Source organism: Oncorhynchus masou, chromosome 22, assembly GCF_036934945.1.
Source record: "Oncorhynchus masou masou isolate Uvic2021 chromosome 22, UVic_Omas_1.1, whole genome shotgun sequence".
Taxonomy (NCBI): domain Eukaryota; kingdom Metazoa; phylum Chordata; class Actinopteri; order Salmoniformes; family Salmonidae; genus Oncorhynchus; species Oncorhynchus masou.
Genome location: NC_088233.1, coordinates 48007690 through 48028531, shown reverse-complemented (window position 1 = coordinate 48028531; position 20842 = coordinate 48007690). Strand labels below are relative to the sequence as shown.

The 20842-nt window shown below is 45.9% G+C and overlaps 1 protein-coding gene across 4 annotated transcripts in view; it reads left to right on the top strand.

Moving 5' to 3' along the window:
* The window catches only part of LOC135509608 (transcription factor SOX-6-like), a 151512-nt gene that overhangs the window by 109409 nt on the left and 21261 nt on the right, over positions 1-20842 (top strand). For all 4 annotated transcript variants that reach the window (XM_064930404.1, XM_064930401.1, XM_064930403.1 and 1 more), the window contains exons 6-11: positions 863-1035; positions 2244-2312; positions 9203-9320; positions 12665-12741; positions 18898-19047; positions 20138-20312. In XM_064930404.1, the coding sequence (XP_064786476.1) occupies positions 863-1035; positions 2244-2312; positions 9203-9320; positions 12665-12741; positions 18898-19047; positions 20138-20312 (762 nt within the window). The remainder of the gene's footprint in view (positions 1-862; positions 1036-2243; positions 2313-9202; positions 9321-12664; positions 12742-18897; positions 19048-20137; positions 20313-20842) is intronic.

Here is a 20842-nt window from a genome sequence, read left to right as displayed (position 1 = left end):
AGAATACAAACAAGGGAAGAGAGGAGTGTGAGAGAGCCAGAGAGAAATGGGCCCTGGTCAAAAGTAGTGCACTGCATAGGGAATAGGGTGCAGTTTGGGACGCAGGCCAAATCAAGTTACAGTAGATGGAACAGAGAGTCATCAAGTATATTCCACTCTTGGGCTTATTGTAGATACGCTATTACTGTAGTTAATGCATACGGATAAAGCTATTGATAAAGCTATTGATATTAGCCTGCAATTCAATAGCATACATATATAATTGAAAATGAGCGGACCAAGGCGCAGCATGAGTATAGTTCCACGTATTTTGAATCTCGGTGAAACAACCAAAACGTGAAGTCATGACGTGCATACATGCAACTAAACACAAACAATATCCCACAAACACAGGTGGGGAAATGGCTACCTAAATATGATCCCCAATCAGAGGCAACGATAAACAGCTGTCTCTAATTGGGAACCATATTAGCACCAACACAGAAATAGACGTACTAGAACACCCCCTAGTCACGCCCTGACCTACTACACCATAGAGAACCAAGGGCTCTCTATGGTTAGGGTGTGACAAAAGGGAAAGGTATTACTCTTTACTTGGAAATACATTGTAGTCAAGTACCTTGGTGAAAGCAGTGATGAATGCATGGGGATGCAGACCAACTGTAGGAAGCAGAGGTCAGGGCCACTCAAGTGGCACGATTCAGAGATGGAAGACCTTGTAGATGAAATGAATATAACAAATTGAAGATGATCATGTATACATTTATATCTCACTTATATGACGGCGATTTCGTCGACATTTCCACCCCCCCCTCTCCTTCTCCCTCCATCCTTCTAACCCCCAACTCTCGCTCTCCATCAGGTACCCCAGAGAGTTTGGAGGAGAAGGAGCGTCAGCTTTCGACCATGATTGGCCAGCTCATCAGCCTGCGGGAGCAGCTCCTGGCGGCCCACGACGAGCAGAAGAAGATGGCCGTCTCACAGATGGAGAAGCAGAGGCAGCAAATGGAGCTGGCCCGTCAGCAGCAGGACCAGGTGTGAGGGAGGGAGGGAGGGGCAGGGAGGGAGAGAGAGAGGCAGGGAGGGTGGGTGGGTGGGTGGGAGAGAGAGAGGCAGGGAGTGAGGAAGGGAGAGAGGCAGGGAGGGAGGGAAGGAGTCAGGCAGGGAGGGAGGCAGGGAGGGAGAGAGAGAGAGAGGGAGAGAGAGAGAGAGAGAGATTATGTTTGGACAAGTACTTGATTCCCATCACCCCATTATGAGACAACATTCCATCACAAAAGAAAAGTGAGTGTGATTAATAGACAGATTTCTAAATTGGCCTGCTATTTAGCTGTTCAGACATGACGGGGTAATGACCTATATTGACGCCACTGAGAAGCCTTGCCTAAATGAATCTTGACACATGTTCGGATGAGCGACGTCCCATAATGGACAGCCTGTAATTATATAAATACAAATATATATCAAATAACTTTTCAAAAATGGGGCAGCTGTTTTGTATTCTCGTTGAGTGAATATACACTCCGCTTTTGGATAATTGCAACTGTCTGTCACTGCCTTGGCTCCGCCCCTGGCGACAGGTAGCCAAGGAGGAGGCAGGCTTGTGTCAGTCAGGGTCGTAAACATGTCAATCTCACTGCTTCACTGTTGACTGATAGCGTCGCTTGAGCACGTGCTACTGCCAGTGTTGATTTGGGTTATATAACCCACTCTGTTCTCTCTTGTCTCCCAATATTTCCACCTTTGTCAAATGTTTGGACTCACCCAGTCTCAGCCCTTTCCCTCCTGTTGCTTCTCATGTTTCTCACTGAAGTATCCCGTCTCTATCTTCTGTCACCCAATGTCAAAAATAAAGATATGTTCAAGCTTAAATTCTCTTCTTTCCCGTCATCTCATCCCTTTTGTCTCACTTTGTTCTTTCATGTCTTGTTCTTGTCTCGTTCTTGCCTCACTCTGTTCTGTCTGTCTTGTATGCCTAATCTTGCTATGTTCAAACTCAAAACTCTCACCTTTTCCTCGTCACTCTGTATTTTCCCTGTATTGTCCACTCCAGCGCATCGTCGACATCTCATTATTTTCTAATTGTCGTCTCGTCCTTGTCTCACTCTGCTCTGTCTCCCCAGATTGCCATGTTCAAACTCAAAACCCGAGCTTTTAAAGGATGTTATTCCCTCTCTTCTGTCGTTGGTCAATACCTCGATATCTCCTCTTCTCACTCGTGTCTCATTTGTGCCTCCCTCCAGATTACGACACAGCAGCAGCAGCTCCTGCAGCAGCAGCATAAGATCAACGTTCTCCAGCAGCAGATACAGGTCAGTGCCCACTGCTTACTGTGGCCGCGCTCCTTCTCTTCCATCTTAGTCATGTGTTCATACGCACACACACACACACACACACACTTACACACACGTATGCATGCACACGTGCACGCACACACATACACACGCACATGTGCGCGCACCCGAATGTGTTCGGGCACATACACACACACACACACACACACACACGATGGCCCCTGTAATTGACCTGTTTATGGGATCAATTGCTGGGTCATTGATCATGCCTAGATCAATACACTATCCCCGGAGACCGTACTATCGGCTTCTCTCTGCTACCTCTTCCGTTTATCAACATCTTTTTTTCCTTCCTTTCTCCACACTTTCATTCCTCTAAATTCGCTCAATCATACTGGTCATCTATTTTTCTCTAGCTACTTGCTACCCCCTCCCTCCCTCCCACTCCATGTCTCTCTCCTCTTTCACTCTCACCTATATCCACCTCTTTTCTCCTTCATTCTCGTTCCTTCTATCGTAACGCGTGACAGAGTTCTCGCTCATATTCCCTCTTCACCAGACTCTAACTTTTCCCACTGTCCCGTCTTCACCGCTGGCGCTGACTGGCTGCAGAGACACTGACCCAGACAGGGGAGCTTCTTCCCTCTCACACACCCCAGAAAAGAGACGCCGTGGCTGGGGAAGGCAGTGAGCCAGGGCCCCTTGTGCTCTGCAGCCCTGGAGGTGTTCTGCTTTTAACAAGCCCCCCCCCAATCTCTGCTTTTAGTAAACCACAGATCTGAGTTCATTAGGACCGGCTCTCGGGAGAGTCTGTGTGTGACAGCAAAACTACTAGTCTTTATGATCACATGACCTCAATGTGTCCTTAGGTTACAGTTTGTTTTGGTGTTGTTGAGAGAAGTAACGTTTTGGCATGTCTGCTGCTGTTAAGAAGTGCACACATGATCGGCAGACCACGGTTCAAATGCTGTTTCGAAATCTTTCAAACACTTTGAGCCTTTGCTTTAAGTCTGGCTGGAGTGTCAAGTGGGTGGGGTTTTACACTTCAGACTTTTCTATTGGTTCCATTGCAACAAGCAAGCTCAGTGAAGCACAGATCAATTATTTGAAATGATTTCAAATAGTATTTGAACCCATGTCTGGCATACAGTGCCTGTCAATGCATTGTAAATACCCTTAAACATGCTAAGTCCTTTCGAAAGAGCTAAGTTGTCACGCCCTGACCATAGAGAGCTTTTTATTCTCTATGTTGGTTAAGTCGGGGTGTGACTAGGCTGGGTCATCTAGATAATTATAATTATGTTGGCCTGGTATGGTTCCCAGTCAGAGGCAGCTGTTTATCATTGTCTCTGATTGGGGATCATATTTAGGCAGCCATTTCCCCTTTGTGCTTTGTGGGATCTTGACGATGTATAGTCGCCTGTGAGCACTATAGCAGCTTCACGGTTCGGTTTGCATTTATTGTTTTCTTTGAGTTTCACTACCTAATAAAGAGGATGGAACCATACCACTCTGCATCTTGGTCCACTCTTTATAACGAGCGTGACATAAGTAAGCTTTGGTTGCTGTGTACAACGAATGCCCTTGTGTGTCTTGAACAGTGATTAGGAATAATCCATTGTGATTATTATTATTGCTACCAGTTTATACCAGTCGTGACTCTAGTGGAGTGTAATAGGGGATAACGACTATAGGGAAATTGCGTTCATTGACTTCTAACGCAATGCATTTCATACAAGCAGCGGCCGATGCTTAGTTAGGAAATAAAAGCTTATTAGGGTCCATGGAAATCACTGTATAAAATGTGTCATTATTAGAAAGAACATTATTCTAATGAGTGGGATTACTCCTATTCTATTCTCGAAGTAGCCTATATATGTATTATAATCTTAACTCCAGCTGTAGAACACAATGCCTTGAAATATGGATTCACTTTAGAGCCTGGCCGCTGGGGTCCTGGCTGTTTATGCAGTGTTGAAAGTGTTTTGGCCTTAAACATACACGCAGCCCGGCACCACAAGAACAGTCCGTCTGCTTCTACTGATCGACTCCAGGCCTGCTTCTCCTTCCAGGCTACTGGGGACCAATGCTCTGAAGGGACTGACCAAGGGCTACTGTTTGGGGTTCATTCCCCGGCCTGCATCCCAAATGGCACCCTCTTCCCTATATATAGTGCACTGCCTAGGGAACAAGGTGCCATTTGGGACGCGGAGGCCCCACACTATACTTCTGGGGTGGACAGCGTTTCACTGCATTTTGACGAGATCAGCATGATCCCGTGTGTTAAACGATGTTCCCCGGGTTCACACCTGTACTTCCCAGGTTGGAGTAAATTCAATTGCCCAAGTCCTAAATCCCTAGCATTTTGGAGGAATGGAAATGACCCAATATTTCCCATTTTGCGAATCCAAAAGTACAACCGCTTATGTCAAAGTTTTTTTCCTTTCTTTGGTTGTAATGTTGTTTGTTTTTTTACCAGTCTTGCGCTTTACGGTGAGGGAGAGCCCAGTTCAAAGTGACACTGGTTTCCTGTCATGTGGTTTTTAAATGGCCTGTAGAAGCAGCAGGGAACTTCCAAGGGTTAACGGAAAGCTTCCGACAGCCTCATGGTGAAATATTTGGTTACACATGCGCACACGCACACACACACACACACACACACACACGCACACACACACACACACACACACACACACACACACACACACACACACACACACACACACACACGCACACACGCACACACACACACACACACGTACACTCTGGGTGAGTGAGGGTGCCCCTTCCTTTGTTCGTCACGGTGGTTGACAGGCATGTGTCTTTGTTAAGTGAGCCCTTAATGTGTCTCATATTATCTTGGTTTCCGCAGGGCCACAGAGGCAGGCCCAGACTACAGAGCCCGGGCAAAAGCTAACGGGCCTAATTAATGACTGCAAACCCACACTTCATTCTGTCCCCCTCAGTTCTTCAATCATCTCCTCTTGCTTTAATTTTTCTCCCATCACTTTAAATATATATATATATTTTTTTTCTCCTCATCTCTCCTCATCCCTCTCTCGTTCTTCACCTCCTCGAGGAGGAAATGCATCTTGCTCCTTGCCTTTGAGCGCTCCTCACCTCCGCTCACCTCCGCTCACCTCCGCTCATTTGATCCTCTTCTCCACGTTACTGTTTTCCCAAGGGTTTCTTTTTTTTAGATTCCTTATCAAGGCATTTTCCACCCTTTTTTTTTTACTTCCACGCCTTCTCCTCTCGCGCGTCGCGCGTCACGTCGCTTTTCAAAGGTTTTCTTTCGTTACCTTTTTCAAAAAATGTTCTATTTTACTTCCTCGTTCTCTTTTCTCCCTTAAACCTGACCTTGTCCCTTCTGCCCAGTAGCTAATGCCGTCGCTCTTTAACAATTAGGTATAAAAAATGTCTTGTTCAATAGCCTCAGCAAGCAGGACGGGACACAATGGCTCAGAAAGCCAGTGGCCAACTGTAATGTCGAAACAAATTCAGCTATGGAAAATGACAGGAATTAAAGTGTGAGCCGTCATGGTGATTGGCTGGTAAGGGATTTGTCTGGAGCTAATGTTGCTGGCAATGCGCACAGAGGATATTTACACGTGTTCGGGAAATGAGTAACGCACGTTTGTTACGCACACACACACACGCGCACATACACCACATTAGACAATGGTGAGTTCCTTCGGAAAGAAACACCATTTCTGGGGTTGGATAAATGTGATTTCAGATCGAAACCACCTCTGCACTTACAGCGGTGTTTCCCAATCCTGTTCCCGTGGAGCCGAAGGGGTGCTAACACACCTGATTGAAATCTGTAATCAAAGGCTTGACGAGGATTTAAATCAGGTGTGTTAGTGCTAGAGTTTAAAAAAAGAAAAAGAAAGAAAAGAAACGTGTGTCTCTTTGGGCCCCCTGGACCAGGAGCTGGAAACACTGACTTAGAATATGTCTTAAAAGCTGCTGATATGAATGTGTGGGTGTAAAGCATACAAACAGTAACTCTGCCTACCAGCCTAAACTAGACCCCCCAAAAATGCAGACGGACAGGAATCTATCTCGCAGACACATATGCATACTCCCTCTTTCTTTCTCTTCATGTTTCTCACTCCCCCCCCACCTCTCTCACATACACATTCACACTCTCTCAGTCCCCAACCTTACACACACACACACACACACACACACACACACACACACACACACACACACACACACACACACACACACACACACACACACACACACACACACACACACACACACACACACACACGTTAATGCCCCCGCCTCCCACCCCACCCTTTACACAGTAGGACCATTAATACCATGTATGCATGTGCGTACATGTGTGTGTTTGTGTGTGTGTGTCTGGTGGGTAGTTGGGGAAGGGGGCCCTATGTTTTTCTTATGGCTCGGGGAGAGCAGGGCAGTCCATTCATCCCTCTCTCCCCCCGAGAAGAAGGCCTGCGCTTTGTGTTTGTACTGGTAGAGGGGAGTCTAGGCATTCCCAGAGGAACACAATGAATGGAGCATTCAGTCCCGCTTTCCCCCTCCACTTGGACACGCAGACTCGTTTTTCTTCCTCCCGTCATTCTCGCCCTGGTGTCTCGGTGATGTCACAAGACGTCTGTGTGTGTGTGTGTGTGTCTTTGTGTCTGGGCCTCCTGTGTGTGCAGTGAGAGGGAACCTTATAGGGCCTTCCAAGAGATGGCAATCAAGAAAAGCGCTCCGCAGTCTTTGAGAGAAGCACACACACGCTGCACAGACACAGTCAAGGCCGGGTTGTTTGTGTCTGCTCTCCTGTTCACCCATGCTCTTTGAGTTCACACCCTAGAGACACGCCACTCATTTAACAAAATCAGCCACACATGTTCCCCTTATATTTTCTCCACTTCTACTTCTGCCTGACTGGACCACAACGTTACTTTCCTTTTCCAGCGATAATTTCAGGTTAAAAAATAAAATAAGTAAGGTCAGATAATCAGAGAGTGTCACTGATTATGATGATGATGATGGTGAGAGAGAGAGAGAGAGAGAGAGAGAGAGAGAGAGGGGGAGAGGGGGAGAGAGAGAGCTCATTAACTGTGCATACATATAGTACTAATAGATTACTCAAAAGAGAAAACCCTCAGGCTTGTCTTTGATACGATCTAGTCGTCCATTCAATACCAACCTCATTACTTTAACTACTTTGATGCTAACTTAAACCCCCACTTTGAGAGCTTTCAGGGTCAGATAAAATAAACTACACACACACACAGCATTATGTTGACTTTCCCAGGGAAACTGCTGTTTTTTTCTTCCTCCCAAGTTGACCCTTCACTCCTCTGCTCCTGTGTTTGTGTGAAGGTCTCTGTGTCAGGCCCCCTTTGAACTATACTCTGTGTGTGTGTGTGTGTGTGTGTGTGTGTGTGTGTGTGTGTGTGTGTGTGTGTGTGTGTGTGTGTGTGTGTGTGTGTGTGTGTGTGTGTGTGTGTGTGTGTGTGTGTGTGTGTGTGTGTGTGTGTGTGAGAGCGCGTAAGTGCCTACTCTCATACCTCTGGAAGATATGAGCATGTGAATTGTGGGCAATATGCTTTTTGGATGTGATGATAGTGCTGCAGAATCAAAATACTCTTCTATCTTTCTCCCTATCCCCCTCTCTGTCTCTCTGTCTCTCTCCCTCCTCTCTGTCTCTATCCCCACTCTCTGTCTCTCTCCCTCCTCTGTCTCTCGGCCCTCCTCCCTGTCTCTCTCCCCCCTCTGTCTCTCTCCCTCCTCTCTGTCTCTATCCCCACTCTCTGTCTCTCTCCCTCCTCTCTGTCTCTCTCCCTTCTCTGTCTCTTGCCCTCCTCCCTGTCTCTCTCCCCCCTCTCTGTCTCTCTCCCTCCTCTCTATCTCTCTCCCTCCTTTCTGTTTCTCTCCCTCCTCTGTCTCTCCCTCCTCTCTGTCTCTCTCCCTCCTCTCTGTCTCTCTCCCTCCTCTCTGTCTCTCTTTCTGTCTCTCGCCCTCCTTTCTGTTTCTCTCCCTCCTCTCTGTCTCTCTCCCTCCTATCTGTTTTTCTCCCTCCTCTCTGTCTCTCTCCCTCCTCCCTGTCTGTCACCCCCTCTCTGTCTCTCTCTCCCTCCTCTCTATCTCTCTCCCTCCTTTCTGTTTCTCTCCCTCCTCTCTAGCTCTCTCCCTCCTCTCTATCTCTCTCCCTCCTCTCTATCTCTCTCCCTCCTTTCTGTTTCCCTCCCTCCTCTCTAGCTCTCTCCCTCCTTTCTGTTTCTCTCCCTCCTCTCTGTCTCTCTCCCTCCTTTCTGTTTCTCTCCCTCCTCTCTGTCTCTCTCCCTCCTCTCTGTCTCTCTCCCTCCTCACTGTCTTTCTCACTCCCCATCTGTCTCTCCCTCCTTTCTGTTTCTCTCCCTCCTCTCTATCTCTCTCCCTCCTTTCTGTTTCTCTCCCTCCTCTCTGTCTCTCTCCCTCCTTTCTGTTTCTCTCCCTCCTCTCTGTCTCTCTCCCTCCTCTCTATCTCTCTCCCTCCTCTATCTCTCTCCCTCCTTTCTGTTTCCCTCCCTCCTCTCTATCTCTCTCCCTCCTCTCTGTCTCTCTCCCTCCTCACTGTCTTTCTCACTCCCCATCTGTCTCTCCCTCCTCTCTGTCTCTCTCCCTCCTCTCTGTCTCTCTCCCTCCTCACTGTCTTTCTCACTCCCCATCTGTCTCTCCCTCCTCTCTGTCTCTCAATAACATTTCATTGCTTTATTGGCATAATAAAAAAAGTATTATTATGAACAATTCAACATTGGAAACATAAACACACTAAGAAACATTTATTAGAATCAGAAACAGAAGAAGAAGAGAAGACATATAGACATATTAATCAGAATAGTCATTAGTAGAACAAAACTATTAAACTCTCTCTCTCACTCTCTCAGGTGCAGGGTCACATGCCACCTCTGATGATCCCAGTGTTTCCTCACGACCAGCGCTCTATGGCGGCCGCTGCCGCACAGCAGGGCTTCCTCTTCCCACCGAACATGTCCTACAAGCCAGGTACACACACGCAGACACACACACACACACACACACACACACACACACACACACACACACACACACACACACACACACACACACACACACACACACACACACACACACACACACACACACACACACACACACACAGACACACACACGAATGAAATATGTCCGTTCTATGTGTTTGTTTCAAGTTAAGATGTGGCCCTTAGTCTCTCTCTCTCTCTCTCTCTCTCTCTCTCTCTCTCTCTCTGTCTCTGTCTCTGTCTCTATCTCTCTCTCTCTCCCTCTCTCTGTCTCTCTCTCAATTAAATTCAAGGGGCTTTATTGGCATTGGAAACATGTGTTAACATTGCCAAAGCAAGTGAGGTAGATAATATACAAAAGTGAAATAAACAATAAAAATGAACAGTAAACATTACACATACAGAAATGTCAAAACAATAAAGACATTACAAATGTCATATTATACATATATATACAATGTTGTAACAATGTACAAATGGTTAAAGAACACAAGGGAAAATAAATAAGCATAAATATGGGTTGTATTTACAATGGTGTTTGTTTTTCACTGGTTGCCCTTTTCTTGTGGCAACAGGTCACAAATCTTGCTGCTGTGATGGCACACTGTGGAATTTCCCCCAGTAGATATGGGAGTTTATCAAAATTGGATTTGTTTTCGAATTCTTTGTGGATCTGTGTAATCTGAGGGAAATATGTATCTCTAATATGGTCATACGTTGGACAGGAGGTTAGGAAGTGCAGCTCAGTTTCCACCTCATTTTGTGGGCAGTGTGCACATAGCCTGTCTTCTCTTGAGAGCCAGGTCTGTCTACGGCGGCCTTTCTCAATAGCAAGGCTATGCTCATTAAGTCTGTACATAGTCAAAGCTTTCCTTTAAGTTTGGGTCAGTCACAGTGGTCTGGTATTTTGCCACTGTGTACTCTCTGTTTAGGGCCAAATATCATTCCAGTTTGCGCTGTTTTTTTGTTAATTCTTTCCAATGTGTCAAGTAATTATCTTTTTGTTTTCTCATGATTTGGTTGGGTCTAATTGTGCTGCTGTCCTGGGGCTCTGTGGGGTGTGTTTGTGTTTGTGAACAGAGCCCCAGGACCAGCTTGCTTAGGGGACTCTTCTCCAGGTTCATCTCTCTGTAGGTGATGGCTTTGTTTTGGAAGGTTTGGGAATCGCTTCCTTTTAGGTGGTTGTAGAATTTAACAGCTCTTTTCTGGATTTTGATAATTAGTGGGTATCGGCCTAATTCTGCTCTGCGTGCATTATTTAGTGTTTTACGTTGTACACGGAGGATATTTTTGCAAAATTCTGTATGCAGAGTCTCAATTTGGTGTTTGTCCCATTTTGTGAAGTCTTGGTTGGTGAGCGGACCCCAGACCTCACAACCGTAAAGGGCAATGGGCTCTATGACTGATACAAATATTTTTAGCCAGATCCTTATTGGTATGTTGAAATGTATGTTCCTTTTGATGGCATAGAATGCCCTTCTTACCTTGTCTCTCAGTTCGTTCACAGCTTTGTGTAAGTTACCTGTGGCGCTGATGTTCAGGGCAAGGTATGTATAGTTTTTTGCGTGCTCTAGGGCAACAGTGTCTAGATGGAATTTGTATTTGTGGTCCTGGCGACTGGACCTTTTTTGGAACACCATTAATTTGGTCTTACTGAGATTTACTGAGTTCTCTGTCTAAGACAGGTTCTCTGTCTAAGATCTAGGTTTTTTTTTTTTCTCTCTCTCTCTCTCTCTCTCTCTCTCTCTCTCTCTCGCTCTGTCTCTCTCTCTGTCTCTCTCTCGCTCTCTCTGTCTGTCTATCGCTCTTTCTCTCTCTGTCTCTATCTCTCTGTCTCTATCTCTCTATCTCTGTCTCTATCTCTCTATCTCTGTCTCTATCTCTCTGTCTCTTTGTCTCTCTGTCTCTCTCTCTCATCCTCCTGCAGTATTTCACACTCTTTCTCCGTATCTTGCTTGTACTTCTGTTGCCCTTGAGATCAGCAGAAACCTGTGTGAGACAAGGCTCACTTCCTGTTCACTTCCTGGTTGGTCATTTAAGGAGCAATAGATTGGCTATAGTGAACAGTGGAATGTTGCTGGTCATGATGCGCTGAAAGCATGTCAGTTGCACAACACATGTGTGGCATAAATTTTCACACACACACACGCGTGCACACACACGCACACGCACACACCCACCACAGACTCCTTCTCCCTGGAGTACATGGTATTCCCAAGGCAGTATTCTAGTCACCACCTGCTTTCCATTTTCTACTCTTCCTTTTCCACATTCCATTCTTTCACACATTCCAAGTCCCAGGATTTGTCCCGAATGGGCACCCTATTCCCTATATAATGCGTTACGTTACCTTAAGACTTCTAGTGCACTATGTAGGCAATTAGGGTGCTATTTTGGGACGCAGTTCTAGACACTGCACACGCATACAGATGTGGGGTCCTTAATTTGACCAGTTACGTCACAGGAGTAAAATAGTCCCATCAGCAGGAGGATATGATTATCTTCAATCAAAGTGCTAATTTCTAACAGGAAATGAGTTTGAGGCTCTTGTAGGCTGTAGTTTAGCTGTGAGATCTAGCGAAAGAAATAGAACTACGGATTTTCCGTGAAGTCACGAGGTTCTTTTGAATTCCCCCCCCGGGAAGATTCTCTGCGACAACAGAGTGATCAAATGAAGATACGACACCTGTACAGATGTTACTCATCAACATGTTAATGAATAGATCAGAGATCATCGACGAGGGGGGGCGTAATTGCAAATAATGAGTAGACTGCAAATTGACTGCAAGATACACAAATAGATATTTGACGAAACATGATAATTTCGAACCTTGCTTATGTAGACGATCACGTGTCTCTCTATTATGCGTGGGAATACTTGGGAACACATTTCCTAAATGTTAATCACTTGGAGATGATTTCCAATTGTTTTTACAGCAAATATGGGGGCCAAATAAAACCACCCGTGGGCTGGAATACTTTATGGGGCTCAAAATAATACATTCTAGCGTTTTTAGAGTACTCTTGTAAAACCTAGCGCAAGAACATAAGACATCTTTGAGAGAGGAGATGGAATAAAAAATGATAAAATTCAGTAATAAAGTACTTTTTTTTGTGACAGTATTTTAATTGTATTTTTTTGTTGTGGAGTAACTAGACATTTAGGGAAGCCACCTACAGGAATGAGTCAAACAAACAAACAAAAGAGAGAGAGACCCAGAGTGAGCAAATAGGTCTGGAGTGGGTAGGGGTGCAGGCTTTCTCTCGGTGTGGTAAACTCCCTTGTCTCATCCCATGCTGTGTGTTGTGTTGTCTCTCCCCTCCTGACAGGTGATAACTACCCCATGCAGTTCATTCCATCCACAATGGCAGCTGCAGCCGCTTCAGGACTGAGCCCACTCCATCAGGTAGGCCCATGTGCTGTTCCTGCAGTGAAACGTTTCCCGTAGGATCTAGGACCAGCTTCCTTAACCATTAGTGGGGGGGGGGGTGCAAAACTGACCCGAGATCAGCATCTAGGGGCAACTTCACCCTACACCCCCATGTGCTGCTCCACAAAAGAAAGATGCTGATATGCTAACACGTATTTAAAGTGCCAGATTTAGGCCTACCAAATATCTGCACCAGGTGCAAAAGTTGTAAATGTATTTTATTTATTTTATTTTTTCCCCCGCGGAGTGAATTACTTCGAGAGGGTAGATCCCAATAAGCCAATGTTATTATCAGTTTGTGAAACAATCGAACCCTAGCAAACTAACTCGGCCATTAGCGACAATGCTAACTAATCAACCCCCTATAGACTCCCATGTTTACCAAATCCTATAGACTCACGCTATTAATCTCTGAAACATGTCGGGGAGAGTCAAACAAAGGCCAATGTGATAAATCACTTTGGTATTCCAAGTTCCAACCCACCAGCACAGCACCTGGCCTAGGCAATTCGTCATCTTTTTTTCTGGATGCTTGACACCTGTGGTTTGCAATTGGCACGTATAGATAACAGCTATCATAGAACATGGCTACACAAGAAGACAAGGGAACAGGACAGTCTTCCTTCGAATCACGGCGAGGACACAGTGAGATGACAGCGAGACATAGCCGGCAAAAAAAGAGACATCGTGTGACGCAGTGGGACACAGCGAGACACTTTGAGACACAGAGACACAAAGGTTGTGGCAGACCAATTCGGATCTCCCTCCCCCCCACACTAATTGGTCTTTTGAGCAATCACATCAGATCTGTTCACATCAGATCTTTTTCAGAGCTGATTTGATTGGTCAAAAGAGCAATTAGTGGGGGAAAAATATCAGAATTCGGCTAACTGTGTAAACGCAGCCAGAGAGACAAATTGACACCTCGTCAAATGAAAGATAGACACTGTGAGATGAAAAAACGACACAAGCGAGATACAGAGAGACACACAGACAATAGGTAACAGGCCTCAACAGCTCCATTTGTCATAGCAGTACGAAACAGTTTCTACAACGTTGAGAAAAATAGTGTGTTTTTACTCTTATTGTAGTGTTCGAGAGTCAAAGAGCTGCGGATGAACGTGTGTCAGTGTCATTGTCTAATGTATGTATCGGGGACAAATGTAAGCATACATCAGCTGGAGTGAAAGAAAGAAAGAAAGTCAGCCCAATTTTCCGCTAATTGCTCTTTTGACCAATCAAATCAGCTCTGAAAAAGATCTGCTGTTGAAAAGATCTGATGTGATTGGTCAGAAGAAAGAAAGACAGAAAGAAAGAAAGAAAGAAAGAGGAATACCAAATCCACTACACACCTATAAAGTTATGCTTCTATTTAAAACTCTTTAAAGATGGAAGACAAGATCTGATCTCCACGTCTCTTGCATTCCACACCCTTTATTGATTTTACGTCAACAATAAGTTGCGCTTATGGTAAAGTCATATGAAGGGAACTAGAATACAGCTAATTCACTCATCGTATTTCCTGTTTTAGTAGCCAGGGGTATGCAACCCAAGTGGCACCCTTTAGAAAAAAATAAAATATATATATAGTGCACTACTTTTGACCAGGACCCATAGGGTTCACGTCGAAAGGAGTGCACTATATATGGAATAGAGTGCCATTTGGAATGCAAGCCTAAATGTCCCCTTGCCACCGTGGGAGCTTCGTCATACAATTGTTTCCAGTCCTTACGGCTGGTGTCTCGCGTCTGCAGCTGGTGTCTCGCGTCTGCAGTCTTGTTCAATCAAAGAATAATGCGAGTGCGATGGAGTTGCTTTGCAGACGTTCCTGTTGTCGTCACGAGACGTCGTGTTTGCAGATCTTTGTGTCCCACTGCATGTGATTTCCTTCATGGCAGGACATAGGAGAGTTTATAGGAGAGTCAAGTCTAAATGTTTCGGGGCATTGGCCCAGCTTGAGAAGTGGTGATGTGTTCTCAATGAGGCTCAGCTTTGAATGTACAGTATGAGAGAGCATACCATATGTGTGCAATATATATATGACAAGTTTAATGTGAATGTTTACACTTGCGTTTACACACGCATACACACACACACACACACACACACACACACGCACGCACGCACGCACGCACGCACGCACGCACACACACACACACACACACACACACACACACACACACACACACACACACACACACACACACACACACACACACACACACACACACCAGGAAGTGTTTCATTTAGCCTTTCCTTAGTTAGTGTCAGGCAGACAGGCAGTCCATTTCCCCCCTTCTCTCCTTGCTAACCTGCTGAAAAAGACAAAACCCCATTTGTTTTCCTGATCAATAGAAACCTAGCTAGCTAAGGGGATTCTCCCACTCCCCCTAGGGGCAGATCTAGGATCCATGTAGTCTTATTCATTATTATCTAAAAGGAACAAACGATCCTAGATCAGCCCTCAGATTCAAATCTATAAAGCACAATAACATGCTTTCTCTTGCGTATTATTTCACAAACCTGGCTATCAAAACCAGCATTGATGGAGGAAAATGACACTCATCGTTTAGTTTCAGTCAAATTAGCACAAACTGCCAGAGCTCCCGTCCAATAATCAGGCAGCGAGGGGTCTTTTTGAAGACTGTTTGTCAATTTGTAATTTAGAAAGTCACTGCATTGTCTTTCCTCAGGGTTTACTGAAAAGCGAGAGGTCCGATTGGCGTTGTTTACGTTGCACATTGGCTTTTAGCCCGGCCATCGATCCCACAGTGTTTTTTCTCCCGGGAAAAGGGAGAAAAAGGCATGTTTTTTACGCTTTTGTTTGTTAGACAGTTCCTTAAACGGCATTTTGTCAATTGGCAAGGATAGGGTCGATGTCAGGTAAACAATAGTCAAATTGTACATTTACAAGACTCAATGTGGCTAAGAATGACTGTGGAAATCTGCACCGTTTGACTCCCCAATTACAGTCAACTACGGCCGTGTTTGTCAGATCTACAGTGCATTTGTAAAGTATTCAGACCCCTTGACTTTTTCCAAATGTTGTTGTGTTACAGCCTTGTTCTTCTCTTCAATCTACACACAATACTCCGTAATGAAAGAAAAAACAGGTTTTTAGAAAAAATACAAATGTATAAAAATGTCAAACTATTCAGACCCTTTACTCAGTACTTTGTTGAAACACCTTTTGCAGCGATTACAGCCTCGAGTCTTCTTGGGTATGACGCTACTAGCTTGACACACCTGTATTTGGGGAATTTATCCCATTCTTCTCTACAGAGCCTCTCAAGCTCTGTCAGGTTGGGTGGGGAGCGTCGCTGCACAGCTATTTTCAGGCCTCTCCAGAGATGTTCGATCAGGTTCAAATCAGGGCTCTGGCTGGGCCACTCAAGGACATTCAGAGACTTGTCCCAAAGCCACTCCTGCGTTGTCTTGGCTGTGTGCTTAAGGTCGTTGTCCTGCTGGAAGGTGAACATTCGCCCAGTCTAAGGTCTTGAGCGCTCTGGAGCAAGTTTTCATAAAAGGATCTCTCTGTACTTTGCTCTGTTTATCTTTCCCTCGATCCTGACTAGTCTCCCTGGCCCTGCCGCTGAAAAACATCCCCACAGCATGATGCTGCCACCACCATGCTTCATCATAGACATGGTGCCAGGTTTCCTCCAGAAGTGACGCTTGACATTCAGGCCAAAAACTTGGTTTCATCAGACCAGAGAATCTTGTTTCTCATGGTCTGAGAGTCTTTAGGTGCCTTTTGGCAAACTCCAAGCGGGCTGTCATGTGGCTTTTACTGAGGAGTGGCTTCCGTCTGGCCACTTTACCATAAAGGCCTGATTGGTGGAGTGCTGCAGAGATGGTTTCCTTCACGAAGGTTTTCCCATCTCCACAGAGGAACTGTGGAGCACTGTCAGAGTGACCATCGGGTTCTTGGTCACTTCCCTGAACAAGGCCTTTCTCCCCCGTTTGCTCAGTTTGGCTTGGCGGCCAGCTCTAGGCCAGCTCTAGTCTTGGAGGTTCCAAACTTCTTTCATTTAAGAATGATGGAGGCCACTGTGTTCTTGGGGACCTTCAATGCTTCAGAAATGTTTTGGTAGCCTTCCCCAGATCTGTGCTTCAACACAATCCTGTCTCGGAGCTCTACGGACAATTCCTTCGACCTCATGGCTTGGTATTTGCTCTCACATGCACTGTCAACTGTGGGACCTTTATATAGACAGGCGGACTGCAATCAAGTTATAGAAACATCTCAAGGATGATCAATGGAAACAGGATGCACCTGAGCTCAGTTTTGAGTCTCATAGCAAAGGGTCTGAACTGTTTTCGCTTTGTCGTTTTGGGGTATTGTGTGTAAATGTATTTATTGATTTTTGATTCATTTTCGAATGAGGCTGTAACGTAACAAAATGTGGAGAAAGGGAAGGGGTCTGAATACTTTCCGAATACACTGTAGGTGTGAAGCTCTTGTCTGATGTTATTTTGGCAGCCATATTTAAAGGGGCGGGGCATTCCTGTTTTAGTTTGTGTGGGTGTGAGTGTACTTGGGTATAGAGGCCCATAACTCAAACTTCCGGTGTCTAACTGTCTTACTCATTCCCATACATAATTCGTGCTCAGTAGAGAGCGAAACAGTGTGTGTGTTTGTGCATGTGCAATGGGCCTCCGAGACATTCCGCGTCGATACCTCAATCCCAGCTCTCCTCTCCTCCCCAGTAGTATGAACAGCAGCCATGCACCGCGGCGAGTAACGCTTGCGGCCACTAATGATTGACGTGTGAGGCCCCACCAGTCATTCAAAGCACATTCTTGCGCAGATCTCATATCGCCAGAGGCCCGGGCGCTCCTCGTACACTCCAAGGAAAATAAGCGGTGTGACATCAGGGCTTTGTTTCATTGCGGCGAGGGCACCTTCTGTTTGTGTTTAATATCGGCTTGGGAGAGGGCCGTCCAACTCACTGCCTGAACCCCAGAATAAGACGGCGCGGCGGTCCTCCGCTCCGCTGCGGTGGGTCTCGTGTGTCTGCCGCCCTCCTCCCGGACCTCAGAGCTCCCAGGAGGCCTAGCAGTTTATACTGAAGTGAAATTAGATCTCACAACACTGGGGCCATGAGAGACTGGGGAGAGAGGAAGGAGAGGGGTGGGGGGAGCGAAGAGTGGGGGTGGGGGGGGGAGGGAGGGAGGGGGGAGAGGAGAAGAGAAGATACAAGAGAGAAGGAGAGAGAACATAAAATTAAAGAAGAGTGGTGAAAGGGAGAGATTAGAGGAGAGGAGGAGGTAGGGAGGAGAGTGAGGCTGGCCAAGTTTTACTGAACACAAGCCATTTCTGGGTGGTTTTCCTGCAGGATTGGGGCTTTGATATGTTGTCAAGTCCTCAGACGGAGGTTGACAGCGGTTTCAGGCAGTGGTCAGAGCTTTGATTCAGACTGCTGGACCTCAGACAGAGACTCTGTTTCTCTTTGCTAGATTGTTTAAAAAAAAATATATTTACCAAGTGTCTTGGACAGAATTGAGGTTGATTCTCAAGAGTTATTCTGTGAAGAGTAAGAAATATATATATATGTGTACTCTGTCATTTAACTTTTCAGCATTTCTCTGACTTGAAGTTTTGAGGAACACTCAAAACCTCAAACTGGATCCAAGCGTTGATATGAATCAATACGCCCCTCTGTTCCAAGCATCAGTTGAATGAATTGGCATCGTAGATACACTGTCGATGATTTGAGTTAAATGTGCTTTCTCTGGAACCCAACCTTGGTAAACAAACATATTCTTCCAACAATGTTCACAGTTATCTTTTTCATTCTAGCTTCAACCCGATCAACTAAATACAAGTGCTCTGTGTTTTCTCTCAGAATTGTGTGTGTGTGTGTGTGTGTGTGTGTGTGTGTGTGTGTGTGTGTGTGTGTGTGTGTGTGTGTGTGTGTGTGTGTGTGTGTGTGTGTGTGTGTGTGTGTGTGTGTGTGTGTGGTTGGCTCTGACACACACATCACATTGTAGACAGGAGCTTTGCCAAGCAGGGATAAGAAAAAGATGCACTGAGTCATAAAAAGAGAGGAGGCGGGAAGTAAGTGTCCGACTAGCGGCTGGCTGCTGATGTTAATAACTTGTCGGTTTCTCTATTTCCTCCCTTTGTAGCAGCTGTACGCTGCCCAGCTGGCCAGCATGCAGATCTCTCCCGGAGCCAAAATGGCCTCCCTGCCGCAGCCTCAAAACTCCTCAGGCCCCCTCTCGCCCTCTGCCTTGAAGAGTAAGAAGAGAGCATCGAGTCCTGTCACTCACATTAAGGTCAGCTGTCCCTTTATGCTTGACTTTGTGTGTTTGGTTTTGGACCTTGGTTATCTATGGATCACTGGCTACGGCAATGATTCAAGTGAAAGGGAGTGAACATGTATGCGCTCATACGGAGACACACAGACACACGCTCATGGAGTCATTGGCACTGGCTGCTGCTTGGCATGGGCTCAGACCTCTTTCACTGGAGCGAGCTCGAGACCATACTCGTAATCCTGACTCGACAAGGCAATAATGGGAGCCATGTGTCTATGTGGGGTCGCTGCAACCAGCATCACAATAGACCAGAGTCAGAACTCACCGCAGCTGTACAGTAGTACTCTGGCCTTGGAACGTCCACCCTTCCCTAACCCCTTTCCACTCTCGCTAACGCCCACACTGGCATCCCACCCGTCCCACCCAGCCTCCCAAATCACGTTCCTTCTCCTCTCCTCAAGACCGGTTTCAAATTAAATCCATGTTTGTTAGCGTATCCTTCACCACACAAGAGGCTTCCTTTTTTCCAGTTGTTGTCCCCTTCCAGGGATTTCTCACAAACTCAATGTGAGGCGATGTGGTCATGAACCTTTGATTAGGAAAGAGAGGATAAGACACCACAACAAAAGTCCCATTTGCTTTTTTTCAACCCTACTGGATGATGAGATAGTTAAGGGACTTTCAATTTGAGCGCTGGAGTGGTGAACAGTACAGCCCTGTATTTTTTGATTGAATTGATCAAATGTATTTATAAATGGCCACAACCTGAGAGGGGGGATAATTGAGTAAAGACCTGATCAAGTAGCAATCTGAGGTTGAAAATATAGCTGTGTAGCCTTATTTTTCCCATCCTCTGAATAATGTGCTGTCCCAACACATTGCCCTGGCGAACACCACAAAAGGCTTAAAGCACCCTCGCACTCTAAAACACATTATACACACTCTCCAACTAACAGCCAAGTTTTCCACCAGGTCTTCACTTAAAGCAGTTTGTTATAATACCTTCATAACACCGTCAAAATACTGGTGCTTTCCCATGGAACAGGGCCATGGTGTGTTTTCAGCCTTCGCTTAGTTCTGTGCCCACTCTTTCTTCTGTCTTCCCCAGGAGGAAGGATCGACACAGCCCCTGAATCTCTCAGCCCGACCCAAGACTGGCGAGCCCCACCACTCCCCATCCTCGCCGTCACACGGCCTGTACCCTGGCAACAAGAGCAGGCCCATCAGCATGGGGAAGAGACGCATCCCCAGCCCCCTCTCCAACATGGGCAGGGGCTCACTGGGTGGGTGCAGGGAACATACACATGCATGCGCAATCACTCACATTAGGTACACATGTAAATGCACACAAACCCCTTCACACTGCACACAAGCAGTCCTAGCATCCTCCCCTAGTTCAAGTCACGAGATTTCAACCCCAAAGGAGACCTGTTTTTTTTTTTTTTTTTTTACGAGAGTCTAAAGCCCTGTATTTAGCCCCCCTGAAAGACCCAGTTAGCGGAAGCAGTGAAACCCAGCACACGTTATTTGGTTTCAAGAGACTTCCTAACATCATTGTCTGCCCTGTAACATAAACCGTTATGCTATCTGTGATTAAGCCCAATCTCAAGCCTCTCATTACGGTGAAACTATTTTGCTAGGTCTTCTAGAGCCACTTCACTCGTGTTTCCTTCCCATGTGCTATTTTTTCAACCTTTTTTGACTGGCCACCCGTTAGAAAAGGAAGGCAATGGAAAGTTTGCACCCCACGCTGTTGTTTAACCCAAAATAAACCCCTAGCCTCAACCACCTAGGTACATGTGTTCATCTGAAA